The following is a 20,505-nucleotide window of genomic DNA, read 5'->3' as shown; positions in this document are numbered from 1 at the left end:
ATAAATCTTCTTTAAATAAATTGGACAAAATTTAACGAACACTTTCAAATCTTTAATTTGCACTTATTAAAAATAATAATCCATTATTTTTTTTAACTGTCTTAATTGCTTATTACGTTGGCTATAAAATAAAATGTCGAAGCCTGAGTTTCGATATCAAATAAACATTTATTTTTTGAATTGCAATAAGGATATAAAAATATTGCAAAAATGCGTGCAAAGATCGAAGAAAAAGACAGATACGCGGCTCTTGTATTAAAAGAAGAAGGCTATAGCATCAGACAAGTAGCAGAAAAGCTCGGAAGGTCTCAATCTTGCATTATTAACATAATTCAACGATACAAAGAGACCCGGTCAATTAATGATCGTCATAGGACTGGACGCAATAAAATTTCAAATGACCGTGATGTTCGCTCGTTAGTGAGATTATTGAAAGAAAACAGACAAACATCATCTACAGACTTGTCTACAAAATGGACACTGTCAAATGGTCTGAAAGCAAGCCCTAGAACTGTGCGAAGGGTCCTCCACAATTTAAACTATTTATGGCGTGCTGCTCCAAAAAAACCACGCCTAAATAAAAAACAGAAATATGCCAGGAAAGAGTGGTGCAAACTACATAAAAATTGGTCAGTGGTCAGTGGTCAAACTACATAAAAACAGATCAGTGGAGCCGTGTGGTCTTTATCAATGAAATGAACGTTAAGGTAGACAACAGAAAAGGTCGCATAATGTTGCGTAGACTTCCAAGCAAACGGTTCGATGAATCATGCATTTTGAAACGAACAAAACAAGGCAGTGGTTCAATAGGCATTTGGGCCTGTATGAGTGCCTTTGGAGTTGGCGTTTTTCATTTATTCGATGGTAGACTCAACAAAGAAAGGTACATCGAAATTTTAGAAAACTCGCTTATTCCTTGCATTGATTTATGGCAGTTGCAAGATGGATTTATTTTCCAGCAAGATAATGCGCCATGTCATAAAACGCATGTTGTTAGCGAATGATTCAATTCTAATAAAATTCAAGTGCTTCCATGGCCTGCCAATAATCCAGACTTGAATCCAATAGAGAAATTATGGTCGTGGCTTTATCACAAGCTTGGTAAAGAACAACTTTACAATTTGGAAGATTTGAAATCTTCTATCTCTCATCATTTGAAAAATGTGCCTGATGAAGTAATCAAAACTTTAATGAATTCAATGCCAGAACAAGTACAAGAGTGCTTGAAAACAAATGGAGGAACAACACGTTTCTAAGTATATGGTCTCAAAATTATGTCCAATTTTTTTTCCCATTTATATTTTTTACTAGTCAGTTTTTTAATTTTTTAACATTATTTTGTAAAAAAATTATAAATTCTTTTATAATAAATATACATTACAATAAAAATTCTTTCTAAAAATGTTTTTTTTTTTTAAACCTTTTTCCGAAATAAAATTATACTAAGGTTAAAAATAAATTTTGAAAAAAAAAAGAGTGGTCCTTAATTTTTGGCCACCGCTGTATATGTATATATATATTTATATGTATATATATATATATATATATATATATATATATATATATATATATATATATATATATATATATATATATATATATATATATATATATATATATATATATATATATATATATATATATATATCATATATATATATATATATATATATATATATATATATATATATATATATATATATATATATATATATATACATATACAACGGTGGCCAAAAATTAAAGACCACTCGATTTTTTTTCAAAATTTATATATATATATATATATATATAAATATATATATAAATATATATATATATATATATATATGTATATATATATATATATATATATATATATATATATATATATACAGGGGCGGACGCAGATTTTTACACCGTCAAAAAAAAAAGCGCCTTACGCCATGTTATAAGTGACGCAACTACGCCCATAAGGCAAATAGATTTTAAAAAAAAGCAGGGAAGGGGCTAAGAGCAAGTGTGGATCCAGACCAGTTAGTAAAGTAGAAAAGGGGCAACATTTCGATTTGGGCGATCAAGACCATCTATTAAAGTAGGATTTACAGGTTTAGCAATTTTAAAAAAAAGCATATAAAGTAGGCAAGCCCAAAAAATAGAATTTGCACTTCACAAAAACTAGAATTTGAAAAAATAAAATCACTACACAAAAAATAGAATTTCAGTTTTCATGCCTTTTTGAAACAGCCTCTCAAATTACTTACGTTTTTAACAATGTGCTCAACATTTCAAAGAACATCAAAAGGGAGGGGGGGCAATCGCTCCAGTAGCGTCCCCCTTATGTATCCATTTAAATCCTTCTACCCTAAGGCTTGAGCATTTAAAAAGGATTTTCTTTCTATTGCAGTGAGAAGCTCATATCTTTTACTTTTTTTAACCAAATATGTTTCTTATTGAAAGAGCTGTAGATTCTTTTCTACCATATTGGCTCAACACATTACAATAATAAATATATGAAACAACAAATGATTGTTTCGCCCAATATCAGGGCTCATCAGCCTGTCTAGGATTACGTTTTTTTCCAGACATGCACAATTAAAAAAAATAAAAATTAAGAGCAGAAAGAGAATTACAAAAATAAACAAACAGATTTATATTCATAGTCAAATAAAAGGTTACATGTATATTTTTATATTACAAAATTTTATGAAAAAAGTTAAACTAAGTCAAACTTTAACAACAAGATCATTTTTAATCAAATTAAAAGAAAGGTAACGGTTTTTGACAACAATTATAGTAAAATAAATCGTTTATATGACACAAAAACTTAAGAATGTTACGTTGATTGAGAGAAAATTTATTTAAAATTATTTTTATTGATTTTTTTTTATTTTGTAGCTAAATTAGAAAATGATAAAAAAGAGTGTCAGAAAGAGATGATCATTGTTGGCCCAAAGTATGACTACTAATCATATATCATATAGTCCCAGAGAAACTTCCCCAATATTTTTCCCAAAGAACTAGTTCCCCATTCAACGCATTGATATTAGGAAAATAATCTATATAAAAATTACAGAATGTTATAAACTGCTGCATCCAACACAATTGGGTTTTGGGTCTTTTCAGAAAAGAAATCATGATAAACGGAATAATTGCTAACCCTTTATATGCAACTACAGCTTCTGGTTTAAATCTTGTAGATATAGATGTAGATACATGATATATAAGAGGGATAGTAACAGCTCTTTTGAAGTATTCTGAAACAAACTCTGATGGAACATTACAACAATTTTTTTTGAATAGAACAGGTTCTTGGTTTTGTAACCAAAATATCAGCATTACTTGAAAGCAAACATGATGCTTCGTCGCAGCTATTTTGAAAACATCTATATCATTTCTAATAGAAACAAATGTATTTTTAAGAGCTGTAATATGGTGCAAATCTTCTAAGACATCAAAAGTCTTTGATTGCAGTAACCGAGTAACAGGTAAAGTAAAATCAAAGACACGTGTTGTCACAGCTAAAGTAAAGATGAATTGAAAAGGGCTAATGGATTTTAAAAAATGAGAAGATTTTTTTTGTGTGTCTTTGTTAAAAGAACACTCAAGGAAAGCCACGGTACATAAAGCATGGAAAACAGATAAATAATGTTCAATTAAAGTGTTTAAACCGTCGATACGCTCAATCCATCTAGTTTTACAGACATTCTTCAACTTTTTTTATATGTCTGAGGTTCAAGCTCTAAAATGCTAGCTTCTTAAAGCCTTTATCTATTTTCTGAATAACTAAAAAAATAAGAAAGTTCACGAGCTTTATCAAAAACCTCTGACACTAATTGGAAATTGCACGATTCACAAACAGATAAGTTTAGTCGATGGCTATGACAATGTGTAACAGAGCCTTTGAATTTAATTTTAGAACCTGAGCAGAAAGACCATTTATACACCCAGAAACAGAACCAGCTCCGTCATATACTTGACCCCTACAGTTCTTATATCTACATTCAAGTTGGTTACAAAATTTAAAAGAACATTAAACAAATCTTTTCCTTTAGTCCCGTCACTACAATGAATAAATTGAATAAATCACTAACAACAAATCGTAAAACTGATGACATTTGCTCTTTAGCAGATAAGTTACAAGCTTCATCTGCAATTATTGAAAAAAATAAAACATTTTTGCGAACTTCAGATAAAAAAGATTCACTAATTTCTTCACCACAGCATTTAATATTTTCATTTTGTGAAGTCTTTGAAATATAGGAGGCATTCTTTGAACAACTATTAAGATGAGAGCCCAAAACATCATTTCCAAATCAACAATAGGAAAAAGTATTTGGCAATTTTTTATGATTTTTTCTTCAACGTTAGCATCAATAACAACATTTATTGACTTATGCCTAGAGAATGACTCAAAAAAAAATTAAAACAGGCATAGTAAACGCATGTAAACCATTTTTCGTTGACTCATGCTTTGGAAATGATCTAATAGCATCAGACCATTTATTGAGAGGCTCCAAAATACAAATGTGTTAACTTACGTGATCTTAGTTTGAATTTATTGCCAAATAATAAACAAGCTAAACAAAAAGCCCCATCAGTAGTTTTAGAATACCTTAGCCAAGAAAACTCTTAACCAAAGGAATCTAAACTGACGACCAGAATCTTTCGGAAAATATATAATCTTTATTAGGTTTAAAAATATTTTTAGTTAATAAAAAAATTTTATTGTCAGATAAAAGTTCAACCTTTTGTCTAAAGAAAGCAACATCATTTTGCTCAAAAGATTGCACAGAATCTGGTACTTCTATAGGTGGTAAAATAACTTTTGGAGGGCATACAATATTATTGCTATTAAAATTAGGTACTTTCCGATGCTCAAGGACTGCGGAAAAAAAAAAGATTTTGATAGAGCACTGTCCTTAGATGTTCTTGAATGAAAAGAAAAATATTTTTTTGATGTTTATGATTGAGAAAATATTGTTGATTGAGAAGAAGACATTGCTGATTGGGAAGAAAAACTATTTGATTTTAGATTACAAGATGTATTTTGAAAGACTACACTAAGAGTTTTTAAGTCTGCGTTTGTTTTATGAAAGAATCTAAGGATAGATTAAGGCTTTTTATTTGGATTTTTAGCTTCTGCACTGGGTACAATTGCAGCAACTTGATCAATGGTAGTCTGTTTTGTATCTTAAAATTTATTAGGTGACAAGACTGGCAAAAATATTTTTGAAACTGTTGCTTTTAATTTATTGAAAAGTTTACGCTTTTTAGGAACAAATATCAGTGGAACATACTGATTATGCTGAAATGTACTAGACTGAGAATTCCCATCATAACAAAACAAAATGTAAAAAGATGAAAATAATTTAATGGTAGTACGCGGTGAGATCTCTTGATTAAAAAATATTTTGTATTTTTCAACACCAAAATCTGGGTAACAGGAAACAATATTATATGAAAGAATTGATGATAAACCTAGCAAACAAAAAAAACCAGCCCATTTTTCTGTGCTCTCACAGTTTGCAATTGCTTCAGCTTTAATAATGTTACTAGTTTCAAAGCCAGAATTTAATGCAGAATAAGAAACTGACATGCACGAAAAACTTTTGAAATCAATAAACTGAGAACTATTATTAGAAAATATTTAAGAAAATAAAGGATGCTTACAGTATAAATCAGTATTTGTATAAATTTCAAGGAATGTTAAAACTCTCAACATCTATCACTGCATTGTTAGCAACAAAAACAATGACGCAGAGCTGTGCATACAACTTCCAGATACCTCAGATCTTAAGACAAAAAAATATATTTTTTTCATGTTTTTAATAACTAAACCTCTTTTATCAATAAAGGTATACTCCATTCCATCAACAATGTAGTTCTTTTAAATTGTTATGTAAATATTAAATACATACATGTCAATATCATTTGTTGGTGTTGACGCTTATTAAATGTTAATTAGTCAACAAGTCAAATTTTATTTAGATTAATACGATATTAACATATTTTTACTAAAAAAGAATTAAGTTTTAGATCAAAACAGATTAACTTATTGTATTAAAATATTGTAAGATAATTATTTTTGAAAAAAAATTTAAGTGACTTACCTTAGAGCAATACAATGCTTTTTATTGTCTTTTAAGTAAGATGGTATACAAAATTCTGCACATATATTTCTTCTTAATGTGTTATCAATAAAACGATTTAAAAGATCCTCATTAGTAACCATTTTGTTATTGTTATTAACGAATTTATCCAACAAGGTTTCATAAAACATATTTAAACTTACAAGATCGTCAGTTTTTAATCTTTTTAAAACATCCTCAATTAAGTTACAAGCCATGCTTAAACATTAAAATTCAAAAACCTCTCAATTAGTACTTAAAGGAAATACATTATTAATGGAACGGAGTATATTTGCAACCAATCAAATAACTGCTGCAAATGTGCAATGTATAGTTTACACTTCAATTTAAAAAAAAATCTTTTTCAAGCAAATCAGATTGATCTTTTTAATAGCGTGAACCAATAAGCTTATTCAATTTTCTCATATCCTGCAAAGTATAATATACATTGACAAATTTTATAAAGCAATTTTTGCAACCTCTGAAAAGCATAGTTTTCACTGTAAACTTTTTTCTTATTATATTTCTAACAAAATATAACAAAAATGAAAAGATCGGCAACTAGTACTAAGCCGGCGTTAGACGTCATAATATCAATATTTATATTTATAATTTTTCCCCGTCACTTGCAGCACTTCACGGGGTTTAAATCCGCCCCTGATATAATATACATATATATATATATATATATATATATATATATATACACGTTATACGTACCTGTTCAATTTCAGTCCAAGAGCTTCAAGTATTAATTGTCTCTTCTTCCTTTTCTGTCCTGCTTGATGAGCTGGTTACCCTGCTGAATCAGCTTTTCACCCTCTTTTAAAATAAGCTTTCCCTATGTTATATATGTATATATATATATATATATATATATATATATATATATATATATATATATATATATATATATATATATATATATAGCATAGAAACAGACCCTTATCAACAAATAAGGAAATATGAGGAGGAAAATGTTATATATATATATATATATATTTATATATATATATATATATATATATATATATATATATATATATATATATACTATATATATATATATATATATATATATATATATATATATATATATATATATATATATATATATAAATATACATATATATATAACATTTTACTTTAAAAACAATAAAAAAACTTACGAGATATATGATTTGCATCCTACTTTTTATCCTGAAAATCTTTGTATTTAGTGAAGAACAAACTGTTTTTATTCCACATTCGTTAAAGTTTTTTGTCAACTCAAAAGCCAGTCTTTGAAAAATTTTGAAACTAACCTATACAGCCAGCATTATTTAGTCCAATAAACTTAGGCTGCAAAAATTTAGCATAGGCTATGGAATTTTTTCTTAAGAATATATGCCTTGGAGGAAATGCACGTGTTAAAAGTTAACGAAGAGTGAATGTAGCCATTTTGATAAGTTATAAAAAGCATCGCAAGGTAAAACTGTATGTTATTGAACTACGGAATTTTCATTTACTTCACAGAGTTTAGTCGGTTTTCAAATCAAAGAAATCGAAAAGTCAGCATAAACATGCTATGCGAAAACCTTTTTTTTCCATTTCTAGTTTTACATTAAATTAAATATATGATTAATTTCGCATAAAAATTATGTAGAAATTTAACACTTATCATATACTTTGAAAGGATTTTAACAAAAATGCGAGTTTTTTAAAACCTTGAAAAAACCCTTAAAATATTAAAAGTTTATAAAAAATTAAAATAATTTTTTATTTATAGAGAATGAAAAAATGAATGCAAAAATAAAAAAACTTAAAAAGTTTAAATATGAAAAATCACTAAAAAATATGTACAAAGTCTTATTTCCGCTAAGCGACGCATAGTGCGGCGTTTGAATTTTATTGAGTTTAAGTTGTTTTACTTTATGAAACCTTAAAACTCAGTAAAAATTTCATCTAATAATAATTACTGCATTAATTAAAGGTATTTAATTATACTAAATAGTTGTTTTGACATTATGTTGGTACGTAAAACTCCACGTTTTACATAACTAATATATTTGTGGTAAGATTCTACGCTGCGCTCTTTGAAGTTTGCTTTTTGCCAGTGAGCAAGATACATATTATAATATTGTAATAGTAATTGTAATATATTAAAATAAGTCTTTTTAGATTACATGACAAAAAATTCAAAAAAAAATTGTATCATAAATATTTTTTTTTTAAATTATATATGTTGATATAGAGATTTTTTTTAAAAATAGGATAATTAAAATTTAATAGTCTTAATCTTTTGATTACAATGAAATTTTTTCTTTCTTTCAGATTCATCTTTTAGATTTTAGAATTTGGATTTGTTAGTGACAAAATTTTAATTTTACTTCGTGTAATCATTGTTGAAGTTTTGTAATTTTTCGTTAAGTTTACATATTTTTCTTTCAGCCAAAGTTCATTTTTTTATTTATGCAGCACACAGTCTATTTTGTGTAGCACATTTAATACTTAAATTTTATTATTTCGCCGGGTTTTTTTTTTTTGAAAGAAAGATCATTTACTAAAATGATTTATATAAATAATTTAGTTAATTATAGTTTTATGTCAACTGACAGTTCGAAATTTTAATAATTTTATCTACAGCTTAATTGTAGATAAAGTTATTACCTTGTGAAAAATGAGCGACAAGTTAGCCTTGAAGCGATTTTTTTTTTCTCATGTTTTTTGTTTAGTTTTGCCTCTTTCGTCTTTTTTGTTGTTGTTGTTGTATTAGATCTAATATAATAATGCTAGTAATTGAAGTTTTAACAAAGGAGTTTTACTACGACATGGCGCTATCTAGATATTTATATCTATCACAGCTTAAAAGCTATTATTAACAATATATCGTTAAAAACTTTTGCTATGTAATTGCAAACTTTTCTAGCAAGTGATCCTCGTGGCCAAACCGTTGTCTTTATTGTAACCAAAATCGCTTGCCGATTTCCCACAATGGGTAAACTTTTAAAAGCGTTTTTATTAATTTATTTAATAGATAGGCAAACCCTTAAAAGAATGCGATACTTATGTTTTTGCATTCTTATAACGGTAGTGGGACGTCAGAGCGAAAAGTTTAAAAGCGAAAGAACGTTCAAGCGAAAAGTTCAAAAGCGAAAACCGGGAAACCGAGTATCGTGATAAGTTCAACAACAGCAACAACAACGTTAGTATTGAGATATTTTTTTGTTATTTTACTATTATTTCAATGTTATATTATAAAATATTTGGCGTTTGGATTATATTTTTTTTAAATTGTTTACATTTTTTATTATAGTTTGTTATAGTTTAGAATTGTTTATTTATTTGGTATTCTAGCTCAGAGTAATAGTTACAGTGCTACAAAAAGATATAAAATCTTCCATAAAAATTATTTTTGCACTACAAGTTATCTGATAAAAAAAGAAACTTGCATAGTTTCTTATTGATATTGTTTCATTTTAATTTCTTTTTTGATATTTATACTTTACATTTTAAGAAAAAGATTGTTTGTTTGTTTAAATTAAAGTTATTCATAAAATTAAAAAGATGCAAATTAATGATGTACGTACGTAAAAATTTCAAACCATTTATTTATTTAAGTTTCATATAAGGTTCGAAAGAGCTTTGAATTTGTAATAAAATGGTGAAAACTTTATGAGAAAACAATAATTACAAAAAAGTGCTCATTTACGTAACGTTATTTTGTTATGAAGCATTGCTTAAGAAAAATGCAACTTACGTATAAAACTCGCGTTCGGCTAACGGTAGCCTTGTAATAGAACCATTGTTAATTTGCGCATGAATTTGCATAGTGAAATGTGCAAAATGATTTAAAAACGTTATTAAAAAAGTTTCGAATTAAAATAACAAAATATTTTGAATGATTAAAACGTAATACTAAAATTTATAACAAAACTTTATAAAACATGCATGTCGCGCATTTTTATATATATATATATATATATATATATATATATATATATATATATATATATATATATATATATATATATATATATATATATATATATATTATATATATATATATATATATATATATTTATAAATATATATATATATTTATATATATATATATATATATATATATATATACATATATATATATATATATATATATATATATATATATATATATATATATACATATATATATATATATATATATATATATATATATATATATATATATATATATATATATATAAATATATATATATATATATATATATATATATAAATATAAATATATATATATATATATATATATATATATATAAATATATATATATATATATATATATATATATATATATATATATATATATATATATATATATATATATATATATATATATATATATATATATATATATATATATATATATATATATATATAGTGTATAGGTGAACTTTAAATACATTAAAAGCCTTAGCGTTATTGCTTTATTTTTATCGTTACTAATGAATTTCGATGAAAGATATATATACAAAAATGATTACATCGGAATATAACATCGGAAAAGACGTGACTTTTTAGTGGGGGCCGAAGTACGAAAAAATAATCGTAAAACACCATAGAGTTCAACTAAAAACCTTCAAAACAAAATATCTATCTAAAACAGCGGGGTTGGGGGGGGGCATGTCCACCACAGCTCGCCTTCATTTTTCCTTCCGTAGTCCATCTATTTATCTAACTATATATAAATTCCAACAAACCACAAAAAATAAAAATAACTTTTTAAAAACAAACATCTTTAACATAAAATTTAGACTATAACAGTTATTTATTTTTTTGCTTAGTAATGTTTTTAACAGAATTGTGGCTTGGAAGAAAGCCTAGTTTTTGAAGCAAACAAAACTGTGACATCCATAGCTAAAAAGAGTCGATTCTATAGTACACAAAAGAAACCACATCCAATGATATCTAAAATAAAGTTAACCTCTAAATTAACATCGCTATACCTAATTAAGAAGGATGTCTTATGTCCCGGATAATAAATAAATATATAACTGTTATTATTGCATTAATAAACAAAATCAATCTTTAAAAAAATATGATCTAACTGGTTAAATCTTGATATGAAAAAGATCAACATCCATCGAAGCAATCGTGTGGTTTTCATCATGTTGTGTAACCTTGCAATGATAGATAAGATAAATTATATCAGATATATAAAATAAAATAAAAAATTAGAGCTAACAATTGACTAATGTATAATAAATTAACATCTAACTGTTATTACTGAATGAATAAATATAATCTTGAGGTCTTTAAGATAAACATCTACAGTAGCAAACTGCATCATAGTTAAAACCTTGCAATATAAGATAAATGAAAATATATTAGATATTTAGCACAATAACTGAAATACCCATAACAAATTACAGATGATGAGAATGGTTTCCTAACTTAAAAAAAATTCAAAATCACTTAACTCCTGATACACAACACATTTGCCATTACCAAACAGAAAAATCGATAGAAGTTGACCCTTCACTACTTTTTAACCTGAAATATAATAGATTAGATTATAAATTATAATGGAAAGATAGTTACATTGTGTTAGCGTAACTGTCTGTCTTGTCTATTTGTCTAGAGTGTACTGATTTATTGTAATTAAACACTAACATCTCTCAATCCATGCAAGCAAAATTCTGTCTTTCTGGGTAGAAACAATGCATAGCCATCATTATAGTTAACATTATTTGTCATGAGCCAGGCAATTTACTTATGTCAAATTGGAAATGAGCTTTGGTTTCCCATAGCTTGTTGCAACCAGGTCAACCCTGGTTGTTGGATATCGGTAACTAACCGACTACCTAAATTTACATTTCTATATACATATGTGTATATACATATATGTATACATAAAAACAAATTAAATAATTATAAATCTTTTCATAATCTTAAAAAAGGAGAGGGTAGAGTATATGAAATACATTAGGCAAATTATGTAAAATTTATTATAAAAAAAAAAGATTAACCTACTATCGGTAAATAACAACTGTTAAAGCAAGTTTATAAGACATACTATTATTTAAAATATCATATAACTTGTTATTACACATTTCTATTATGTTATCACCATATCACCATTTATTATGTCTGCAGAAAGTTGATATTTGCTCATATCATACTCAACACCATCATCATCTTCATTCTCTTTTGGTTTCCAATAAGAAACTATATATACATCACTTTTCTTCTTTTTAATGCTAACAATTCTGTCGAAATATACATCCTTAGTGTTAGTGGCATTATTGAACCACATGTGGAAAATACTTCTTTCAACGGAGCAGGAATGGCACACTATGTGTAGAAACTTGGCATACAAACATGTCATATTTAAGTGTCCTAAAATCTGTTGAGTAGTATTTTTCATTTTTGGTGTTTCGTGTTACTTGCTGAATTTCCTCCAACTTTTCCTGTGAAATCAGTATGTCATTTTGCAGTTCAAGAAAACTTCAAAATCAAACTTTTTGTTTCTAACAAAATAACTGATTTTGAAGTTTTTTCAACTGTAACTTTAAAAACTTTTCTTTTAAATTTTTTCTAAGTTGAGAAATTATCTTTTCCTAACGAATAATATCTTAATTTAGATATTTAAATCTGTATAGTCTAGCCTTTGCCTTATCTCTTAAACCTTTAAATCCTCTTTATGCTTTCTCTTCTTAATTACCATTTCGTTTGCCAAAGTGGTTAATCTCTTTTTCATAATCTTTTTTCTGGGACTCAACTGGTCAACTCTCAAACTGGATAGTAGTTCATGAGAAGAGGCTTTTAAAGTAGGACAAGATAAAGGAGATAAGTGATTACTATTTGATACAGATGAAACACTGATTTGTTGAGAAGAAAATGAAGAACACGTAGCAATATCAATTGGTTTTAATTTTGTGAAAAATGGTTTACAAAGACTTTTGATGCTCTAACTAGTTGCAGAATCTGACTTATACAAATTTTGATGTTAAAATACTTACCAATTAGTTCTACAGATACTTTATATGAATCGTTGTTGGTTGCAAATATATGCAGTACATGTCCATTTCTACAGCCAATATTTCAATGAGCTGGTATTTGAAAATTAAAAGCTAAATAAGTTTTAGCTTTATCATAAAATAGATATGTTTTCTTGTGAGGTCCCATGATGGACTAATTTAAACTCAACAATCATAATACTACTATTTAATTGGGTCGGCCTTTAATCCTAATAAAAATTTTTTTTAATATATGTGTAATTTTTATATATCATATTTAGCATAAGGTGGCTATATGGTAAATTATGGCTATGGAAAAAAGCTGAGAAAATGCTGTTTTTGTTTTTAATGATTTTTATACAGAATCATCTTTAAAAAGTGTCATATAATTTTAATTTCAGCATTTTAAATTTTATTTTGCAGAACTTTTCCTTTAAACTAGTTTTGGTGTGTGAAAAGAGTAAGCAATTAAAAAAAAAATTATTTAATATAACCACCTTAATTTATTATACTTGTTAGTTTTTGTGTAAATGATTTTACAGTTATAAAAAAAGAAAACCCAAATATTCTTAGTATTAAAAGGTTATTAAAAAAAAAAAAATTTGTGTAAAAGTTCTAATAAAATATATTATTATTATGAATAAAAAATCAAATATACTGAATGCTCACCGTCAAACACCGCCCCTCCCACTAACACTATGAAACGGAAGTGGAAATACATACCTCCACTGCGCGGAACAATAGGATATGTGGTCAGGAATCTTTTTTAATGAAATTCTTAGTAATAATGCGGTTTGAATAGCTGTACTGTCATTATTGGTCTGTGTTTCTTTTTACATTTAAGCCAATTTATAGGTAAAGAATAAGAGGTTAAGAAACTATTTAATACTTTTAATTTATATGAGGTTTAATGAATTATTCTTGTTGAGAATGGAAGTATCACAACTTTTTATATTGTTTTAAAGCTTCAAAACTCATCAACCTTTTTTTTAAATTAGCTTTATACAAAAAATAAACAGAACATAGTAAAAAATAAAATTGTTTACAATAAACAACTTTTGAAATATAAATGCCTAATTGGTGGTGTGCAAAGAACTTATGCTTATAACAACTGCGCAAATATTCAGTCCTTGAATATATTGTCAGCTTATGATATATTATTAAAATTATATGGATACATTAATGCAATCAAATTGTTTAATAAAACTCTTGCACCATCTCATTTTTTGTCATTAATTGTCTAAAAGTGAATGCAATAAAAAAACTTTATTAAAATGAAGAAAATTTTATTTATGTTTTTTATTCAAAAATAGATTTTTTTGAACAGCTTTATGAATTCATACTTTTTAATTTTTTTTATAAGCTTGTTAAATAAGCACAGATCAGAAATTGACCTTTTAGGTTTAAACCCTGCACATCTTCGAAAGTCATATCTTGTTATACGATATGTATATAAATAAATTGATTTTAATAAAAAAGGCAGCGTATAACTATTTTTTTTTTTTTTTTAATATATTTTAGATATAATAATGAATTTACAATATTTCGTTGGCCTATTTTGGTTAGCGTCATCAGGTAATGAAAAAAACGTTACAAAACAATATAAAACCAACCGTTTAAAAAAGAAGACATTAAAAAGTTTTGTAAATTATAATTTGGCTTACATTAAGTAGTTTTGTCAACGATGCTAAAGAATGGAAGATAGACCCTAATGAAATTCAAGTTTCATTTGATGTAGTAAATTTATATCCATCTGTACCAATCGATGAAGCAATACCGGTTATTATTAGCATATTAAAAGATGATTTAGAGGATTTAAAAACTAGGACTGAATTAATTCTTTTAGATATACATCAGTTAATTGAACTTTCACTAAGCAAGTGTTACTTTTTATATGAAAATAAAATCCTAGTTTTACCTAATTCAGGTCCAATTGGTTTGTCGTTGATGGTAGTCATGGCTGAAGCATTTTTGCAATATATAGAAAAAAAAGCCCTTAATATAGCCTTTGCTAATTCATCCCAACCAATAACTTACAAAAGATATGTAGACGATACTCATGCTCGCTTCGATTCGAAAGAAAAACAAGAACTGTTCCCAAAAACTTTAAATGAACAAAACCCCTCTATAAAATATACTGTTGAACTTGAAAACGGAAAAAAACAACTTAACTTTTTAGATATATCTATTACAAATACAATAAACGGATTTTATGAACTTCAAATACACCGTAAGGATGCAATAACCAATGTTTAAATAAAACCAAACTCTAACATTAATCCATGCATAATTACTGGCGCCTTCAAAGGGTTTCTTTGTAGAGCAAAACAAATCTGCTCCCAAAAACACCTCTTACAAGAAATTGATTTCCTCATAGATACATTTTTAGAAAACGGCTATAACAAAAGTAATCTTATTAAAATAAGCAAAAACTATTTAGACCGCGTTTCAAAAAATACTACATCTAAACAATTAAATAAGCAGTTTGTTTAACTACCTTGGATACCTATTATTGGCCCTAAACTCCGAAGAGAGCTTAAAAAACAAAACATCAGAGTTATATTTACTTCACCTCCCAATTTAAATAACATACTATGCAACAACAAAACAAAACTACCACCGAACTCGAATCCGGGTGTTTACGAGCTTAAATGCTCATGCGGAAGTATATATATTGGTGAGACCAAAAAGAAAATCATTTCAAAAAGTGCGGAACACCAAAGAGCCTGTAAAAATCAAAAATAGTCGAGTTCAGGAGCCACGGAACATGCTAGAACATGCCGTGGTGCTTTTGATTGGTTGAATCCTAAAACCTTGGCAGTCATTCCAGAATACAGGATAAGAAAAGTTAGAAAATCCCTGGTGATAAATAAAGCAAGAAATCGACAGGAGATAGGTATTGGGCAAACTTTTCTAAAGAGAGATGACGGGGATAGCGTGAAAACAAAAACTTGGGGACCAATTTTGACAAAAATTTAACTGACGTAACTATTATATTATTTGATTGGTTTTTATATTTTAAGCTTTTTAATGTCTTCTTTTTAAAACGGTTGGTTTCATTTTGTTTTGTAACGTTTTTTTCATTACCTGATGATGCTGACCACAATAGGTCAACGAAATATTGTAAATATATTATTATATCTAATATATTTAATAAAAAAATAGTTATACGCTGCCTTTTTTATTAAAATCAATTTATATATATATATATATATATATATATATATATATATATATATATATATATATATATATATATATATATATATATATATATATATATATATATATATATATATATATATATATATTTTTGTTTTGATTATGTAATAATAATCAACTTTTTCGATTTGAGAGTGATCAATATAAAGTGAAATAATCACAAAATAGATCAATAAATAAATAAAAAAGTAAGATGAAAAAAAACAACTTGTTTACGGTACTTAAAGTTTCATGCCGTTTGCGGCACCCATCAGGCATATATTTAAATCAAGAAAAAACCGTTGAAAAATACAATTAAAAAACCGTTACAAAATTAAAAAAAATATTATTATTCTTGTTATGCTTAAAAAGTCATAACGAATTGTTGATTTTTTTATGTCTTTCAAACTTTTTTTTAAATTGCAATTTTAAAAATATATAAAACAACGCTACAATGCAAGATAAGTCATTCGAATTTAAAAAAGAAAATTAATTTTGAGGTTACTGTGTATCATCATAATCATTTTTACTATATTATTCAACCATTAGGCACTTTATGACGCCACCATTAATATTGACCAATTTTCTTGGTTAATTACTCAGTTATAATTGTTTATCAAATGTGATTGTTTCATGAGTTGAAATACTTAGGGTTAAGTTTTTTAAAACATTTGAAGTTTTGTCATTTATCCATTCTTCCTATTATGTGTTTATAATGTTATAAACTTATTAAAATAGATCAATTAATAATGTTATTATTTATTGATCTATTTTGTGATTATTTCACTTTATATTGATCACTCTCAAATCGAAAAAATTGATTATTATTACATAATCAAAACAACAATATTTTTGCTCCATACGTTGAGCACTCTAATCAAGTCGCATATGTGATGGAAAAAAATAAACTTTGGATATTCAGTCAAGAACATTCCGATACCATCCATTAAAGACTTCAAAATACAGTTATTGGATAAAACTGAAACATTAATTAAAAGAATGCGATGGAAAGCGTTTTTTTTTTTAAACAAGAGTTCAAATAGTAAAAACAATTTTTATTATAAATACGGGTTAAAAACATCTAATCATCCAAAACAAATTACAGAAATGACAGCTTTTGAGAATGAACTCATTGATCTTGTAAAACACATTAAGTTTCGAAAAGTGCACAGCAGTTTCCAAAATAAATTAAAAAAAGATGTAAACAGAATTCGAAAATCTAACCTAACTTATACGTATGCCGATAAAACGACCAATCTTTACAATTTATCTAAGAATGATTACAACCACTTGTTAAGAAATGCCATCACTTCAAACTACAAATTATCCAACTAAAACATAATAAATAAAGTAAACTTAGAAGGTAAACGTCTTTTGAAAAATCGCGAAGTTTTCAATAAAATTGACATGAACACATCTTCCGGTTGTTTTATCACTTTAAGAGACCATAAAGATAATTTTGAAAACAATCCGACTGTCCGTTTATTGAATCATGCTAAAAACGAGGTTCATAGAATTAGTAAAGATATTCTTTCTAAAATTAATACAGACCTAAGGAATATATAACAATTAAATCAATGGAAAAACACTCGAAATCTTATCAATTGGTTTAAGGCCATAAAAGATAAACACCTTTATAAATTTTGAGTTTTTGATATTATTGACTTCTACCCTTCTATCAGTAAAACACTTCTTAAACCTAACATTAAATTAAGCAACACCTAACATTAAATTAAGGAAACATATCACTAATTTTTCATGCAAGAAAGTCTTTGCTTTTTAATAATGATCAAGTTTAGATAAAGCAATCAAGTGGTTTATTTGATGTTCGACGGTGCAGAGGTTTGTGAGCTGGTAGGAATATTTCTTCTTTTTCAAATTTCAAAATTTTATATCAAGCTTGAGGATGGTTTTACCGTGAGGACAGTTTTTAGTAATAAAAGCGGCCCTCAAATGAAAAAAATAAAAAAGCATACTGTCGAAATATTTAAATGCAATGGCTTACGGATTTCTATACAATGCAACATGAAAATTGTTAACTACCTTGACGTGACTCTAAATCTTAGTGACTGCACTTTTAAACCTTATTTCAAACCTGATAATACATTAAATTACATCCATGCTGATTCAAATCACCCGCCGAGTATATTAAAACAAATACCACGTTCGATTGAACTTAGAATGTCTACCAATTCATCTAACAAAGAAAAATTTTAAAATACTATTTCTCTATATAATGAAGCTTTATTAAAGTCTGGTTATAAATGTATTAGTAAAAACGTTAGCACCAACCTGGGAATATGTTTTTTGAAACTTGACAAACATTTACCTAATAATAATAAACTGCATAAAATCTTTAACAGGAACACAGTCAAAGTTAGTTACAGCTGTATGCCAAGTGTAAAATGTATTATAAATTCGCACAACAAATACATTTTATGCAACAATACAAACCTTGATCAACACGACTGTAACTGCTATAATAAAAATCTCTGTCCGTTGTTTAATAAATGTTTAACAAGCAACATTGTATATCAAGCAACTGTTACAACTGATAATTTTGATTCATCTTTTAATGAAAAAATCTACATCGGGATAAGTGAGACTCCTTTTAAATTAAGATACGCTAATCACGTTAAATCATTTAACATCTCTAAATACAAAAATGATACTGAGCTCTCAAAACATGTATGGAAGTTAAAAGAAGCTAATTTAGTCGCTACAGTTAAGTGGAAAATTCTCAGGCGATGTAAAGCATATAATCCAACATCAAAATCTTGCAAATTATGTCTCACCGAAAAATATGAAATTCTATATTATAACAATACTAACTTATTGAATAAAAGGAGTGAGGTTGTTTCTAAGTGTAGAAATAGAAACAGATTCCTTCTTTCCCAATATGACACTGGCGATTAAAAAGATGTTTTTCCATATTGTTATTATTTTTATTATTATTGTTCCAATTATTATTACTATTATTATTATTTGACGTCAGAACTCATTCCATTGTTTTTTTTTATTTTGTAACGGTTTTTTAATTGTATTTTTGAACGGTCTTTTCTTGATTTAAATATATGGCTGATGAGTGCCGCAAACGGCATAAAACTTTAAGTACCGTAAACAAATTTTTGTTTTTTTTCATCTTACTTTTATATATATATATATATATATATATATATATATATATATGTATATATATATATATATATATATATATATATATATATATATATATATATATATATATATATATATATATATATATATATATATATGTATATATATATACATACATATATATATATATATATATAAATATATATATATATATATATATATATATATATATATATATATATATATATATATATACATACATATATATATATATAAATATATATATATATATATATATATATATATATATAATTTAAAATGATTCTTAACGTACTAAATACAATGAAACAATGTAAATATCTTTTATCAATTTTAAAAATGAACACAAAAACAGTTTTTAATAAGAAACTTTATCAATAAGATTCTTCTTTGCATTTAATAGTTCTAAAACTGAATCTAACTCCATTGATTCTTTTTCTGTTTCGTCACATTTAGTTTTTAAAGCAGTTGCTTATTTAAGCATTGTTAGGTCATTACTTTTGTCAGCATCTTCAACAGATTGAAAATAATCTTTGTTTAATATACAACACACTGTTATAAGTAAATTCTTTTTTTTCTTCTACTTCTTCGATTTCTTCTAATAAGATTGCTCTTTGGTGGTTTGATTCGCACTCTTTCCTTGAATTAATTTTCTCTTCTAAACTCATTTGGTACTGTTGTCTAGCTGACTTAAGTGATAACATTAATGCATTTGTAATATTTATAGTGTCAGCTGGAACTTTTAGAGAACTCATATGATCTTTTATAATGCGATGCGAAACTACTGAGTCTTACTGAATATTTTCGTTTAGAATTGATTTATTTATGCTGAAACCCCTTTATACAAAAGCATGACCATGACTTACAGTTAAAATCATTTTGGTAATATAAGAAAGTTCCTAATGTTTGGCTATATCCAGTTTATGAAAAAAGAAGGTACCTAAACGAGTGTTTTTTTTATCAAAATTAAGAAATTTTTCTATATTTATTTTCATGTCATTTCTTAAAAGTATAGAATACTGAAGCATGACTTTATCACTTT

The 20,505-nt window shown here is 26.4% G+C and overlaps 1 protein-coding gene and 1 long non-coding RNA gene across 2 annotated transcripts in view; both read left to right on the top strand.

Annotated features, from left to right (window-relative positions):
• Positions 1-210: 210 nt before the first annotated feature.
• Positions 211-657, top strand: LOC136082709 (uncharacterized). The gene has a single exon (XM_065802129.1). It carries the CDS (start codon positions 211-213, stop codon positions 655-657), a length of 447 nt encoding a protein of 148 aa, XP_065658201.1.
• An 8,324-nt stretch (positions 658-8,981) lies between these two features.
• The window catches only part of LOC136082162 (uncharacterized), a 63,440-nt gene continuing 51,916 nt past the window's right edge, over positions 8,982-20,505 (top strand). The window contains exons 1-2 of the long non-coding RNA XR_010639448.1: positions 8,982-9,087; positions 9,184-9,294. This is a non-coding gene — a long non-coding RNA (uncharacterized LOC136082162). The remainder of the gene's footprint in view (positions 9,088-9,183; positions 9,295-20,505) is intronic.

The sequence above is a fragment of the Hydra vulgaris genome, chromosome 07, assembly GCF_038396675.1.
Source record: "Hydra vulgaris chromosome 07, alternate assembly HydraT2T_AEP".
Lineage (NCBI taxonomy): Eukaryota > Metazoa > Cnidaria > Hydrozoa > Anthoathecata > Hydridae > Hydra > Hydra vulgaris.
This window is presented reverse-complemented; position numbering and strand designations above follow the sequence as displayed.